Here is a 16,876-nt window from a genome sequence, read left to right on the forward strand (position 1 = left end):
TTTTTTTTTTTTTTTTGGCTGTGTTGGGTCTTCGTTGGTGCGCACAGGCTTTTCTCTGGTTGCGGCGAGCAGGGGCTACTCTTCGTTGCGGTGCACAGGCTTCTCACTGCGGTGGCTTCTTTTGTTGCAGAGCATGGGCTCTAGGCATGCAGGCTTCAGTAGTTGTGGCACACAGGCTCAGTAGTTGTGGCACACAGGCTCAGTAGTTGTGGCTTGCGGGCTCTAGAGCGCAGGCTCAGTAGTTGTGGTACACGGGCTTAGTTGCTATGCGGCATGTGGGATATTCCCGGACCAGGGCTCGAACCCGTGTCCCCTCCATTGGCACGTGGATTCTTAACCACTGCACCACCAGGGAAGCCCCAAAAGTGCATTTTTAACCACCACCCCAAGTGATGCTGATGCAGGGGGTCCATGGACAGCAGTGAAACACAATTGCTTACTACATCATTTCTGGTAGTGGTCCAGCTGGGCTTAATTTATTCACACGCTATTAATACTTTCCAAGAGGTATTGTCCACAAATCACAAGAGCTGGGATGATAATGCCAAAAAAGAGAATAAAGTACTATAGGGCCATTCGGATCCTCCACCCATCAGAGCACCTAATATTCTGATCCCCAAAATGGATAAACATGAATTTCCTGCCTTATTCATATGTAAAGTGAGAAGTCTCTTTTTGCTTATTTATACTTTTTGGGTCGTATCTCACCGCTCTTTCTAACATCTTCAGTAGCATCCTATACTTCCGGGTTAAATGACAAACTAGCATAGTCATGACTCCCCCTGCCCCCAATTTCTCCAACCTCCTCTCTCAAGTCTTCCCTTACATTCAACCAGCAAAAGACAATCCCTGTCCCCCAACGGAGTCAGTTACATGGTTGTGATGTAAATGCTTCCCTGCTTCCCTCTGTACTGCTGTCCATATCAACGCTGGTGGAGGGGGGCCTTCACCATTCCCCTCCGCTACTTATATCCTAGCTGGGTGCCCGGGCCCAGCTCCAACCTCACCGCTCCCGTGTTGGGTGGTCTCCTTTGGCCCCCCAGATCCACTCTCCACTCTCTCTTGTGCTCTGCTCTGTGTCCCAGGAGGCTGATTTCTAGGGACCACATCATCTGAGCTCTCTTGCCCTCTGGCTTCTGACTGGGGCAGCCAGTGGGAGGGCAGAAGAGAGAGGATGTATTCCCTTGCTCCTTCCCACCTGGTTGCTGTGGTCCTGGCTCTGGCTGAGTTCCTCTGCAGTCACAGCTCTCCCCAGGCTCCCCGCTGACCCCACAGGCCTGGGATGGTGACAGCGTCCTGCGATGGCTAGGCCCTGGGTACTTTACCATATCTTGTTGACTCCCTTAATTCTCGGCAAATAGTTTCTTCATTCAATTCTGTCAGTTAAATTACTTTGAGAGTTCCACCTGTTTCCTTCCCAGACCCTGGCGGATACAGCCTCAGTAAGAGCCTTCCCAAGACCCCAGCTCACCCAGTCCTAGGATATCACGCCCACCTCGGGGCCTTTTGTAGCATGAATTACACACATGGTTGGTATGCACAATGGGCTCTGTTGAGCAGTGAGGGTCCCTTGAGTAGTCTAATCTGGCTGCCCACTCTGGGCTCTCCCAGCCAACCAACCACCAGGTATGCCAACCCTGTCAGCCAATGCACCACATTCAACCCCTACTTCTAAATTAACCAAGTACTTCTGACACTATCTCTAAAAGACTGGTGGTATTTCTTAGCACATGACCCTCTCCTACCCACCTCCTTGCCAGGCATAACCAAGGGACAGCCAGCCTGGTAGGGACAGCAGCCTACCAGATGGCTCTCTTGGGTTCTCGATCCAAGGAGCTCAAAGCCTGACAACAGTCAGGGTGTGAAGGTTGCTAGATGGATGTTAGGACTGGCAGCCAGCCTGACCCATGGGAAAGCAGAAGAACTGGTTAAGAGAGAAAAGACAGAGGAGGGTGGGAGAAAGATCCTGAAGACTCTATGGGACTGTTTGATTTCTAGAAGCTTCCCTGTTCTGGATCCTTTGAGGCCTGTTCCTGTGCCTGTGAATTTACCAGTGATCTCGTACAATGGTCCTACCCTTCACCCGAATAAGCCTGGGTAAGCTTATGATTCATGTATCAAAAAGCCTGAAACCTCAGGAGCTTTACTCTTATGAGAACCCAAGTGAATCGGGGCAGGGACTTTGCAGGCCAGGAACCGAACCGTCTAGACACCTGGATTAAATCTCAGGTACAAAGGAAGAGACACATGTGCCTTGGTTGCAGAAGATCTGGAACAGATCAGAGGGGCACCCAGGGACTGAGAGAAGGCACTTCTACTAAATTCTTCAACAGAGAGTATCAATGGGCAAAGGAACACAGAGGATAGTGCAGAAACAGCTGAACTCAGAAAAAATGGAGACCTGTCACAGGCAAGGTGGCAATGCAGCAGGAGTACGGGGGAAGTAAGGGCATTTCAGCCATAACACTGGGTCAGACCTAAGGGTACGGTAACCCTCATCCTGGTTGTCTCCAAGGCAGGCACTGGCTGCGAAGCAAAGGTTACTTATTCATTCCACATGCTTAACATGCACATATTGAGAGTGTAGACACAACGCAGTCATACTGAACCGCCCTAACTCATCCATAGGGTAGGAATGATTTATGAGCTCCAGGCCACAGATGAGGACTGGGGCTCCATGAGATTCAGGAACATTTCCAAGGTCAACCAGCTGGTAACTGACAGAGCTGGGACTCAGCCCAGTTTTGTCTCACTATAAAACCAATCTTCTTAACAACTCCGTAGGCCCAATCCTTGACCCTTCAGGCCTAAGAGTCTGGTGGGAGAGAGTTAAGTAAACCACTTCTTATGCCTGATCTGCCTTCCCGACTAAGTTAACAAGACACCTGAGGGCAGGGCACATCATGGGCTCCTATTTCTGGGCTTAGACCCAAGAATTCAATAAATGGTTGCGATGCTGACGACAATAACAATATTGATAAAAGGATCAACAAGCAGCCGAGGTCTGGGGACTCAGCCTTTGCAACGCTAACATTCTCCCCCTGCTGCCCAGGAATGAATAAAGGGATGAACAGATAATAAACAGAGTGAGCTTGTTTCTGCCACTGAAGAGCCCTGTAATTGCACGCCTACCTCTTAAACCCCAATCCACTGACAGAGAAGAGAACAAATTGATGATGAACTCTTGTTGCTGATTGGCTGTGACCACATTTATTACGTAGATGAGTGAGAGGAAACTCCTAGGCTCTGACTGGCCTGGGACAGGAGGCCCCAGGAGCAGAAGGGCATCCAATATGGAAGCAGAAAAGCAAGAGCAGTGACAAGCCTGGTCAAAGAGCTCCCTGGGTGCAGAACGGCAGCCGATGAGGTACCACTATCAACTCAATTATGCATCACCCTCATCTGAAAACTGGGAAAGGCGCATAGCCAATCTCCACACAAGATTGTAACTAACTTTAAGAGATGGCCCTTCTCCAAAGCCAACAGGCAAAATGTACCCTTCATCTTAAAGATCATTAGAGAAGGGGACTTGATAGCCCTTGGACCCTTTTCCACAGCAACAGAGCTCTCAGGACAGGAAATGATTTATTTGCATCCAACCTCAACTCTCCTCAAGCTGTTGAAGCTTAAGACCTCTTGTCTTTAGCACAAAAGAGCATCTGCTTCTCAATGTTGTGTCATATATATCCTCTGAGGCTAGTAAATCTGCCCCCAGGCAAAATCATTTCCATTTCTTTGACCTCTTCTCTTGGGTTTTGTGAGCTTTTCAAGTTCCTCTAAAGGTGAGACTACTTGGCAGTAGGGTTTAGTGAGCGAACAGAACACCAGATTGGAAATGAAGAGATCTGTCAGCTCTGTCACTTACTGGCCTTGTGACTTCGGGCAGACCAATGACTCCCGGGGCCCCTGTCTCTTCTATAAGAGGAGAAGGTTAACACCTCCTGTGCTCAGGAATGAGGGGAGGGGGAAGAAAGCAGGATTATTTCAGGCCATCAGTCAGTTATACATAATACAGACTTGAGAGAAAAAGGTGATGAAATAGACTTTGCATTTCAAGTCCCCAGGCCTTCTATTCCTAGCGAAAATGCTTAATGAGACAAATTGTTTATGTTTCTGTGCAAACTTGCTCATCAAAAAGTGTGCTGTTTGAGAGGCTCGTTAGATGTGGCTTCACAGAGACCAAAAGGGTGCTAAGCCTTGACTAGAATAAAGGATGTGAGAGTGCACATGTCTCTCTATATGTAACGGAAATTTCTGGAATGTTACGCACATACATACACCCATACACACAAACTGTGAAGACTGGCTATCTGTGAAAAGCGGATCTTTTTCTTTATATACTTCCAAAATGCTCAGAAGAATCTTTTTACCCTAAGCACATATTCCTTTTTTTTTTTTTTTTTTTTTTTTTTGCGGTACGCGGGCCTCTCACTGTTGTGGCCTCTCCCGCTGCGGAGCACAGGCTCCGGACGTGCAGGCTCAGCGGCCATGGCTCACGGGCCCAGCCGCTCCGCGGCATGTGGGATCTTTCCGGACCGGGGCACGAACTCGCGTCCCCTGCATCGGCAGGCGGACTCTCAACCACTGCGCCACCAGGGAAGCCCCATATTACTTTTATAATCCTAAAAAACCCCTAAATATGATAAAGAACCACCACCAGCACCCCATTAAAAAGGTTCATGGAAAGTGTCTGTAGGTCTAGATCCAAGGCTGCCATGCCATAATAGGAATAAGACTGCACAGCTTTCAAATTTCACTGCTGGTGTTCAACCCATACCTGCTGGATGCTCACAGTTCAACAACATTTATTAAGCACTTAATCAGTGCTGGCATCATGCTAGACCAGGAGTTGGCAAACTACAGCCTGTGCACCAAATCCAACCCAACACCTGTTTCATAAATAAAGTTTTCTTGGAACATAGCCACACCTACTCATTTATGCATTGTCTGCAGCTGCTTTTGTGCTAGAACAGCTGAGTTGAATAGTTGCAGAAGAGACCATATGGCCCAAAAGTCTAAACTATTTACTATTTGGCCCTTTACAGAAAAGGTTGTTGGCCAGTGTGTTAAGCAATGAGGATTCGATGGTGAGTATGACAGGCCTGAGCCCTGCACTCATGGAACTTACAGTCTAATCGGGGGCACTCAATCAGTCACACAAACAAATGTATTATTGTACCACACTAGCAAAGAAAGGTGTGTTTGGTGCCACTAGAGAGTATTAAGGGTAGTTGACCTAGGTGGGAATATCACGGAAGACAAAAAAGCCCAGCGGGTACAAGGGTCCTATGATGGGAGAGAACATAGAAATAAAAAACAACAAAAACAAAAACAAAACAGAAAGAAGCCAAAGTGGCAGGAGGTTAAGGCCTGGCAATGTGTGACGCCAGATAAGGCCAGAAGGGGAATGGGAGACCAACCACGCAGGACTCTGGAGACCGTGATAAGGACTTGTCTTTATCTGAAGAGAAATGGGGAGCCCTGAAGGGTTTCCAGTGAGGCCACTGGAGATACAGTGAGATGAATGTTTTGAATTTCTCTGGCTTCCAGGTGGAGAAAGGCTAAAGGAGACCCAGGTTAGCCAGTCAGGAAGCTGCTTTGCAGAGGCCTGGATGAAGATGGTCGTAGCTTGGATCTCAGGGTGCAGATGGTAGGGATTAGAGGTCTGTCAACTGAGGTGCAGAAGCAAGACCATCAACCATCCCAAACAGTCCACTTGGCTGTGAAGGAGGTGTCCAATGTTATCATGGGTTCCATGGTTCCAGATACAACAGAAATATCAAAGAATGACAAAAGACCTTTTTATGGTTCATAAACCCAGCTTTCCTTTCCCTGTGTTTCCATGTGTCCTGAGACTATGATGGATGTCCAGTCTTTCAGACACATAAACAGTGGCCATTTCCTTACATGGCCCCTGTTCAATCATGCACCCTGGGCAATTCAACCACCCCTAAAATGAAGGTGCAAGTCAACTGGAACATGTAATCTATTTTATGTTTTCAAATCCTATTTCATCCAACTATTTACTCTGCAAAAGGAGAAGTACTCATATTTTCAGTTTTGATTAAAAATATTAAATGCCCTCATTTGACCTCCTTTGAATGAGCCACACGTCTGTCAGGCACTGGGTAAATAAAAGCATGACTGGAATACTAAATGGTGCTTCTATTTTGGGTTCACCCTATGAGTTGGTTTCTTTTTTATTTCTCCTTCCTTTCAGTGGCCAAATAGATATGTCAGCAGGCAATGAATTATTGCTGCCATAGGTGTCAAGTTCTACTAACCGAAAGGGTACGTGACCACTCAGGAGACACGACACACAACATGAAGGAAAAACATTTTTGAACTAACAGGAATTCTAGGAGCAACACCAGATCACTGGCAGTGAAAGCTACTGGCAAACGGGAGGACTTATTTTCTCATATTTCCACTTGTACAGCTGACAGTTTAAAAGGAAGAGGAATTAAAACCCAACAAATAAAATCTTTATTCCTCAAGGAAAGCTCCATTCAATCACCATGAGCTATAACTGAGATTTCCAGAATGGTGTGTTAGAAGCCAAGCCAGACATCATCCAAAGAACTGGATTAGTTCAGTAAAATAAAAATAAAATAACAGGGCTTCCCTGGTGGCGCAGTGGTTGAGAGTCTGCCTGCCGATGCAGGGGACACGGGTTCGTGCCCCGGTCCGGGAAGATCCCACATGCCGCGGAGCACCCGGGCCCGTGAGCCAGGGCCACTGAGCCTGCGCATCCGGAGCCTGTGCTCCGCAACGGGAGAGGCCACAACAGTGAGAGGCCCGCGTACCGCAATAAAAAAAATAAATAAATAAAGTAAAATAACAAATCAGTCAATTTGGAATCCGGAGAGAAAATACTGACATTGTCAATGGGAAAGCAGCATGGTAGAGCAGAAAGAGAGCTAAGAGCTCTGGAGTGGGACAGCCATAAGCTCCAATCCAGACTTTGCCATCCAGCAGCTGTGTGACCTTGGATAAGTTATTTAACGACGCTGAACCTCAGTTTCCTAAACTATAAACCATGGGTCATAGGACCTAGAGTTGTTCTGTGAATGAGTTAATTTGTGAAGATCCTTGCACACAGTAAGGGATCAGTAAATGATAGTCCCTTTCCTGGATTGTCCAAATTTAAGCCTGGACTGAAAGAATGGTGCACAGCTCCATCACCACTAGACTGTTCCAGGACAAAACATCACTAAAATGTTCTGCCGATACAGGGCAAGTACCCTAACTTGCTCCTGAGAATGACCACGAATCAGATGGAAACACTAAATTCAAAGATGAAGAAAAAGCCAGAAAAGGAGAAAAATGGAGTGAAGCGTAGCATGTACGACTGCTGTTTTTACTATCTGCACTCCAGTAAGGAAGAAACTGTGAGCAATTGACTTTGGAACCATCCCTGTGAGCCCGGCGCTCAGCAGAGTAGGCTGGAATGCAATTGCTCACTGTTCGTTTCATGACAACACACCTCTTGGTTGCTCAGGGCTAGGAGGGTGGAGGTGCCTCTGGCACCTGTTTTGTTTTTGTTCTTCCAATCACCTAAATCCATCTACCCATCCACCCGTCCATTCCATCGTCCATTCATTCAATCTCTCGCCATGTACCTTCTGAGCACCTATTATGTGAATGTGGGACATATCGAGCATTTGAGAAGATACACAGATGGATGTTTTATGTTGTAGACGAGATGTGTGGAATTGTAGGAGTTGCCTATCTAATCCAACATTCCATTCGTGTGTGTTGTGTGTGTCTAACATCTATTAGAGTAAGACCTTAATAGTGTACACATTACTATTTATTAAGACCTCACCATATTACAGGTTCTATGCTGCATGCTTATATGTGTTATCTCGTTTATGTGTCACGACCACTCTGTAAAGTCAACACTGTTATTATCTTTAATGAACAGATCAGAAAAATAGGACTGGCACAGATTGTAAATGGCAGAGCAGGGATCTGAAGTCACGTTTTGTTTTGTTTTGTTTTGTTTTGATCTTTTGCGGTACGCGGGCCTCTCACTGCTGTGGCCTCTCCCGTTGCGGAGCACAGGCTCCAGACGCGCAGGCTCAACGGCCATGGTTCATGGGCCCAGGTGCTCCGCGGCATGTGGGACCTTCCCGGACCGGGGCACGAACCTGTGTCCCCCGCATCGGCAAGCGGACTCTCAATCACTGCGCCACCAGGGAAGCCCCTGAAGTCACGTTTCTTAACGAGGAAGGAAGAATCAGAATTGTCCTGTTTGCTGTGTCCCTTACCCAGAGATGTGTATGATATCTTCTTTATATCTGTTCTCTGACACAATTAAAAGAGGGTTGATGTTAGAATAAATGAAACAGTGTGTCAAACAGTTTCAGGAAGTGCAAGAAAGAAGCCTCTGATGGAAATTAAAAATTAAGGACTTAATCGAGGTTCTAGCTGTGACAACTGTTCACGTACATTTACTAAGATTTGAAATGTGACTTCATTGGGCCCTTTAGGAAAATACTTTTGCCGTTAACAGGAATATCTGCTTCACTCCGGAGCCACTGACACCTGAGCAACATTCACGTGGCCAAATATGTGCTCTGACTTGTCCTACGACTGTGGGGAAAGAGAAATGGAGTAGAAATTAAGATTTCCATATAAAAGATGAGAATTGAAGTCCTATGACCATTAATGCAGTGGATCCATGGGAAGTCAAAGACCTCCATGGTTCATCAAAAGAGCTCCAGACTAAGGAGCAACTAGTCATGAGTTCAAATCCAAGCTGTGTGGCCTTGGGCACAACAATTAACCTCTCTGAGCCAGTTTCCTCATTTCTACAATGAAGAGAATAAGATCTACCTCACAGTATTTTTGTAAGATTAAAGAAGTATAAGCAGAATATAAAACCAGTTCCTTCCAATATTCACATTTACAAAATGACAGGGTCTTGAGGACTTCCCTGGCGGTCCAGTGGTTAAGACTCTGCACTCCCCCTGCAGGGGGCACGGGTTTGATCCCTGGTTGGGATACTAAGATCCCACATGCTGCGTGGCATGGCCAAAAAAAAAAAAATTTTTTTTTTAAATGACAGGGTCTTATACGTTGGCTTCTAGCGTGAATTGACAGCATCCTTTGCAAAGGCATCACTAGTACCTTATCCAAAAATTCTTCCATTAAACAGAAATGAGCTGAGCAACTAAAAGGTTTGAGGCTCCCTGTACTGAAACAGAACCCAGTTCTCAATTCTGACTGCAAACCCTCCGGACCATCTCTGTCCTGCTAATAGGGACACACTGTCTCATCTCTTTCTTGCCTTCTCCCCATTCTCAATTTAAAGGTGACCACATTCCACATAAAACCCACAGCAGCCCTCTGTCTTCTCTGTTTCCGTTTAAAAAAATTTTTTTTGACGTGGACCATTTTTAAAGTCTTTTTTGAATTTGTTACAATAGTGCTTCTGTTTTATGTTTTGGTTTTTTGGTCAGGAGGCATGTGGGATCTCAGTTCCCCGGCCAGGGATCGAACCTGCATCCCCCCCACCGCGCTGGAAGGCAAAGTCTTAACCACTGGACCGCTAGGGAAGTCCCTCTGCTTCCTTTTAAAGTTCTCATTATGTCCTTCAGAAGGCCCCTCAAATGCGGGATCCTGTCACCTGATGCTAAAGAGATCGAAATCATCTGGGGTAGTTCCAAAGGCCGGAGCTAGAACAGGTGGGGTGGATTTAGAGGAAGGTTCCAGCTCTGCATATGGAATATGTTTGGAACAGTGGTTGCTGGCTAGCTGGGAGGCAAGCTTCTAAAGCAGGCAGCTCTCCACCAAGAAAGCTCAAGCAGAATATCTCACCCACTGCTGCCTGACTGAACCTCCGAACATCAAATGGTTTTGATCAACACTTACTGAGTGCTTTCTATGTCCTAGGCACTAGAAATGCAAGCCCTCAGTCCCTCCGCTGGAGAGACGGACCCACAAGCAGGTAGGTATAAAACAGTGTGGTAAGTACAAAAATAGAGAAATGACAGGGAGCACTGTGGGGTGGACCTAACTCAGGAAGTGGACCTCACTCAGATGGGCTCTTCTTTCTGGAGGAGGTGACACCTCGGCGGTCTTAAAGGTTGGAGTAGGGAGGCAGTGAGGGGCAAGACGGGGGCAGCGTAGAAAGGGCATTTGGGGCAAAAGGAATCAGCATGAGCAAAAGAACAAATGTGACCAACAGAATGGTTTATGAGAGGCACTCCAGGCAGCTAGATAATGCTAGAACAGTACATGAAGGTGGGGAGGGGTAGGAGACAGGCCGGAGTTACAGACAGGAGCCAGGGCACGGGGCCCCTGTAAACTGCATTCTGCAGGGTGGAATTCTGGGTCCCTGTGTTTTTAAGCACAAGAGTGCTTAAAACACCCTAAAGGTTTTATGCACGAGTGACTAAGTTTCTATCAGCTTCGATTCAGGAGGTTTTCGGTTTTGGTTTTTTTTTTCCCAAAGGGAAACTGCAGGACAGCCTTGCGAGCTGCCCTAATTGAGCTTCAGGAGCCACAGGGTCAGAACAGCCCTATCTGACTAACGACCGAAGGCAAGCACCCAGCTCCTTTGGTCCCCTGCCGCTTCCTCCTCTATCTGTTGGGTCTCTTGGTAACACTAACCTCCTAAAGAGGTGATGTGGGCACAAGGTGACTCAGCATTACAGAGTGCTTGGAAGCAGCCAGAAGTCCACGTTGAGCCCTGAGCATCTCTCTGCAGTGGGCACACTGGCTGGGAGGCAGGCCTCAGGGGGGCAGGTTTGCTGCAGTGCACTCCAGAGCCTGCCAGCATGGCAATCTGGCGGCTTCTCCCCACTCTCTCCTTCCTTGCCTCCTTCCTAATAGCCCCTGGCTCCTGGCTGACTTGACTGGACACTAGCGTGGGAAAGGACGGGCAGCACAAGGCTGTCTTGCAGAGAAAAGCATCCTTCCAGTTGTGCTCAGCCACTGGACCCTTCCCACGTCCCCAGTCGGGAACTCTGGCCTCCTGTGCTTTTCCGAACCACTGCACCTCTGACCTCTCGAGCTGCCATTTGGAACTATTCCCTCCCACCCCACCAGCTCCTTCCTCCTTCCCCATCCTATTTTACCTCTCCAGTCCTATCCCTCATTACCAGGGCCCTCGGTCTCCACTGCCTATGTGAAGGTTCTGTTTCCTCTCTGCTGAATGAGTCACGCTCCTTGGGCTCCTTCAATAACTGCATAAATGGCTCTGCTCCACACCCCCACCCCAAGCCTTCCTTGATCGCTCCTTCATACCCGACCCCTCCCTTCCATCACTTCTCTTTATTCTGAGCACTTGAGTCACCTACTCACTGAGTCATCTACTCACTTGTACTGGTTTAGCTGCTCCAACCACTCCCCACACACTAATCCCTGACTCGGCCATGCGTTTCTCACACAGCATGTCCCCTCTGCTGGGAATGTCTTCGTCCCTGTCTCCCTTCTGAACTCCGCCTCATCCTTCCAGGCAAAGCACAAACGTCACCCTGACCCAAAGGCTTACCCCGTCACCTCCAAGACGGATTAAATCTAATAAGACTTCTTTTACCCTTTTAAACTGAGGATGTTTTTGCTTATGTCATAATAACAGCTAGGACTAATATGCCAGGCACGAGAACCTTATATTCAATCCTCAAAATCACCCTGTTATTACCTCTAAGTCAACAAGCCCAAGTTTACAGCAAGTCAGTGGAAGAACTGAGGCTTAAACCCACGCAGTGTGGCTCTAATCAGAGGTGTTGCCACCTCTTCACCCAGCAGACCAGGAAGCCTTTGATTCCCAGAGCTACACTCTGTTCCCCTGGCACCCCAAGTGCCTGGCACACAGTGGGTGACTACTAAATGTGGTAGTTCTGGATTTAACTGAAATTTGTTAGGCATGCATCCCACGTCTTCCTCACATGTATGTTCTGTCTCCCCAAGCCATCCATGAGATCCTCGGTGAGAAAGGACCAGGTCATCTATTTTCCTCACAGGTCTGCAATCACATGCATACTGGGGAACTGGGGGAACCGCAGAGAGCTCTAGGGGTGCAGATGAGGGCAAACTAACTTTAGGTTACTATATGCCTTAAGTGTGTATACTTTACAAAGGCTTCTTCACATGCCTGATCTCATAGGTCCTGACATCAACAGGCTGTGGAGAAGGTAAAGAGACGGAGGTGGAGATGGCCTGAGATCTGGTCAAGGTCTTAGAGCCAGAAATAACTGAATGATATAGAAATTACAACCCAGGACTCTGAACAAAACAGCTGAAAGCCAGTCCCCTTCTCACAATGCCTAGGCAGCTGTGGCCATCAAGAATGGGCAGGCTGATGTAAGTCAACTATACTTCAATTAAAAAAAAGTAAAACAAAAAAAGATCAAGGTCAACCAGTTCTAAAAAAAAAAAAAAAAAAAAAAGAATGGGTGGGCTGAGTGTTCAGCTCCTCCCCCAGATTGGGTGTCCTTGGTTGCTGGGACAGGGGAGCCTGGCAGGGTGTTTTCCACGGGGGGCTGGCTGAGCAGACCTAGGGCAGGGTGTGTGAAGGCAGCTTCAGCAGGACCTCTGGGAGCCTCTTGGAGTGTTTGGTCACTCTCACCAGACAGAACAGAAAACCCTGAGAGATGACACGATTTCCAAGTGGTCTGACAATATAGATATGAAGAGCCAGGAGAAACAGGTTTGTTCTTCCCATTAGTAGGAGGTAGTCAATGTCCCGACTATTTGTAACTATCCCATCGCATTTCTAAAAATCCATACCTTTATTTCATTGTCCTAACCCAACATTAACTTCAGATCGAATTTACTCAATGTCCTGTGCAGAAGGGAAGGCTTTTCAGGCTCAGGTGGCCTCTGCAGAAGAAAAGCTTTTCCCTAGTAGGAAGGGCAGTGAACTTCTAGCCAAAAGACCGGCCCCATCTTTACGCAAGTCTCATCGCCCCGCCGAGCCTTGATCTCCTCTTCTGTAAAATGGGCATAAAAATGCCCACTCACCCACCCATCCCACAGAATTGTGGCAACGACCTGTGAGCTCCCAGCCTAGGCGTCCCGAAGATCTGAGTGGTCTCTTGGGTCTCCGTCTCACAGTCCTCATTATTCAGGAAGTGAATGAGACACTGCAGATGTCTCCTCTGAAGTGCAGAGAGAACCACCTCCCACTGGGGGCCTCGGACCCCTGAGGCTTAAAGCGAAGGCTCGCAGATCGCCCAGCTCTGGCCGTGGCTTTGACAGGGGACGAGGCAGTCTGTAACTCCGGGCGCGCGGTGGGGCGGGTGGAAACCCGGGTTCCCCGACCCTGGCACCGAAGGCTGGGGCTGCCCTTCCCCGCCCTACCGCTCACGGTGGCTGCAAAGCGCCCTGGGAGGCCAGCCCAGCGGCCGGGCTTGGGAAGCGCCTCGCTTACCTGCGGCTCCACCAGCCAGCGCTGCTCCGCTCCCAGGGGCGCGGGGCGGGCGGCGCGGAACGCCGAGTACACGGGGATACGGTCCCGGGTGCTGTACAGGGTGGCGAAGCGCTCGGCGCCCTCGGAGCGCTGACAGATCTTCACGTGGGCAGCGGCCGCCAACCCCGCGGGCGGGGTCCCGGCGTAGAAGAATCGGTCGCATTCGCCGAAGCCGGCTTCCTGCTCGCGCACGAGCCGGCCCTCCAACAGCCCCGCCAGAGCGAGGAGGCCGCCCAGCGCCAAACAGCGCGCGGGGCCCATGGCGCGTCTGCGGGCCGGGCGGGGAGAGCGCGAGGCCGCCGAGCGGGGCCGCGAGGAAGTCGGAAGCCGGGGGCGGCGCAGCTGAGCTAGCGCTCTGCGGGCCGAGCTGGGCGGCCCCGGCGGCGGGGGCGGGTCCGCGTCCCGAGGCCGCGCCTCCCTCTCACCCTCCTCCCTGAAGATGGCTGCGCAGGCCCGGGGCCGGACGCGGGGATGCACCCGGACTTGCACCGCCTGGTTTCTGCAGTCTGCGCTCGCAGGCTCGGGGACGCGCGCTCCCAAGACTGAAAGGTATGAACCGGGTCGGCTTAATCGGAGGAAACGGGAAGGAACCGTCCCCGGGGCTGGGAGCCTAGAAGCCTACTGAGCCAGCGCGCCCCAGGGATCCTCAAGGATGCAAAGAGGCGGCAGGAGATGCCCACAGAGCTGTGGCTCTTTGGGTCTGATGGGCAGGGACCCCCCCCATTGACATCCGACGGAAATCAGTCTCCCCCTTTACAACGAAATGCTCATCCGCCAATTCACGGACACAACTTTGATGAAGTTTCAGCAGATCAAAAGCCAGGAGACCCAAGTTAAAAATCCGCTTCTAGGAAATTCCTAACCTAGGGAAATAGGACAGCTCTTATGGTTTACTTGGTGCTGCGAGGCTTAGAATCAAAACCAAAACCAAGAAATAAACGAGACCGGCCAACATCACTGGTTGATAGGTTGGTTGATTCATATGTCTTTCTTGAGTGCCTATGTGCCAACCTGGGTTCAGCGACTGGGTACAGTGGTAAACAAGAATAGGGTCCCTGCGGTCCTGCAGACGAAACCTATGGGAAAGCTTGTCGTTAATCAAAGAAGCAGGCTATTAAAGGAATAATGACACACACTGAACATGGAGCTCTGAGAACCTGCCCCTCCAGGGATTCAGGGCGTGTTTGCCTGAAGAGTGTTGTCTGGACTGAGACCAAGATGTTGACATGAACTAGGCAAAGAGGAAAGCAGCATGTGCTAAGGGGTCTCCCAGCAGAAGGGAACGTGGTATGTTGGAGGAATTTAAGGTGGGTGTGGGTAGAGAACAGAGACCTGGGAGAAGATTATGAGAAATAGGGCTAAAGGAGGCGGGAGACACAGCATTCAGGGGATCATAGGCTAGAGGCCGTCAAACATTTTTCAGCAGGACACGGACCCATATTGAGAAAACAAGCTTCATGTAATAATCCTTATGCTTAAAATTGACATTGCAATCTAGTATTTCTGTTGTATTCTATTTTGTTCCCCTTTAAAAAACATGGTGCTGGTAACCCACAAAGTTGTTTCTATGACCCACTAATGGCTCATGTCCTGCAGTTTGGAAAGTAAAATTATATAAATCATGTTGAGGATTTTGATCTTTCAATGGTGTAGACACAATCACATTTGTTTTCTGGTCAGAAATGGACAGACTGGAGTGGCCCAGAGTGAATGAAGAAAAACATTTATAAAGATCCAGATGAGAGATGGTACCTTGGACTGGGGTGGTGGTAGAGACTGAAGCAGAGCGCCTACTAGGGTGCCTTCACTCACATCTTATTATTTAATCTTATTTCCTCAGTGTGCCACCTGGGGAACTGGACCAGAGCGTTCAGATGCTTGCTTGTCCAAGATGGCATAATCAGTGAGTCCTGAGCCAGATTTGAGCCAGGCCCGTCTGCTTCCTAAGGCTGGCCTTTCCTCTAAGTCACAGCAAATCCATGAGGTGAGCCTATAAAATAGGAGAGAAATTGTCAGAAAAGCAGATTTTGGAGCTTAAGAACCAATTCCTTGGAGGCTTCAATACCTGAAAAGGTTGACTTGGCCCCTGAAATGAAACCTAAATTTATTTCTTAATTAAAAAGACAAAAAAAGACACATACAGTGTGATGTCACAGTAACAACTAGACTTGGAGTCACATGGTCCTTCTGCATCCAAACTATCATTTTCAATTTCCAAAATTTATTCTGAGTTTAGCCACTTCTGTGCATTTTCAACAATATGGCCTATGTCAGTAACCATCAATTCTCACCTGTATTACTTAGATGTTGTAACTACTTCTCCTGCCCGCAAGGGGTCCACAGAACAATTAAGGTGATCAGTTAAATATGCAAATTATATCATGTCAAGTGCTGTTTTAAACTTCCAATGCCTTCTCATTTCAAGCTGAAAAAAACTCAAATATTTAACATGAGCTACAAGGTCCTACATACCCTGGACCCTGCCTCTCCCTTCTCTATGCCCCAGACACAAATGAGCTTCCTCTCTATCCACACAAAAACACCAAGCTCTATGTTAGGGCTGTTACACTTGTTGTTTCATCCAAGTGGAAATCAGCTCTGGACCTTCCTTCTTGTCATTTGGGACTCAGAAAGGTCTCCTGCTCTATGAAGTATTCCCTGACCACCGGAACCACACTGCCCATTCTGCACTCTCACCCCATCCCCTTTAATCTCTTCACAGAACATATGCCCACTTGAAATTGTCTTGTTCATTTATTTGTGGATTTGTTTATTGGGATGTATCAATGACTTAACCATGTGAAATATACATACAGCATTGAGAAGGCAGTGGAGACTTGGAGAGGAGATTTTCACATGCTGGCACTTTTTGCCCTATGTTTGCTCATCACTCCTAGCCACTTGGAGCTACCAAGTGCCAGGTGATTTCCACCAAGTCATCCTTCAGATAGGGCTGCAAACCAAATCCCCCAACCCAGCCAGCCAGCTGGAACCCAACAATCAACCCCAAACTCACTCACCAACGTCACACAAGGCAACAAGCTCAGAAAAATAAGTTTTGCTTGAAATGTTTTGATATAATTATTAAGAAAAGTGCAGGAAAAACGACCACCTCTCAGTTGACTGAATGAACAACACAAAAAATAAAGTCAGATTTTAACATTCTGGTTACCTTTAATATATTTAATAAAGTCAGATTTTAACATTCTGTTTACCTTACTAGCAGAGAACACATTTTCAGTACATCAAAGACTCAGAAAGATGATCAATGATTATCTGAGTCTCTACTGACCTAATTGGTCAAAAGGGCCTAGTTTGGCAAGAAAAGCGGGAAGGGAAGGGGGAAGAGGAAAAGGAGAGAGACTGGAGGCTAATCAAAGCCCAGGATGCTTTAGAAGTTCAGGAGCATCCAGAGCTGGCCCACAGGATGGGGTAGAAAGGCATCCCCTGGGC

The 16,876-nt window shown here is 48.2% G+C and overlaps 1 protein-coding gene across 1 annotated transcript in view; it reads right to left on the reverse strand.

Annotated features, from left to right (window-relative positions):
• ENDOD1 (endonuclease domain containing 1) overlaps positions 1–13,684 on the reverse strand; it is a gene marked incomplete at its 5' end in the record, with an annotated part of 28,399 nt that extends 14,715 nt beyond the window's left edge. The window contains one exon of the mRNA XM_079707402.1: positions 13,385–13,684. Within this exon, the coding sequence (XP_079563528.1) occupies positions 13,385–13,684 (300 nt within the window). The remainder of the gene's footprint in view (positions 1–13,384) is intronic.
• Between the last annotated feature and the right edge of the window lie 3,192 nt (positions 13,685–16,876).

Source organism: Hyperoodon ampullatus, assembly GCF_949752795.1.
Source record: "Hyperoodon ampullatus genome assembly, chromosome: 7".
NCBI classification, from domain to species: domain Eukaryota; kingdom Metazoa; phylum Chordata; class Mammalia; order Artiodactyla; family Ziphiidae; genus Hyperoodon; species Hyperoodon ampullatus.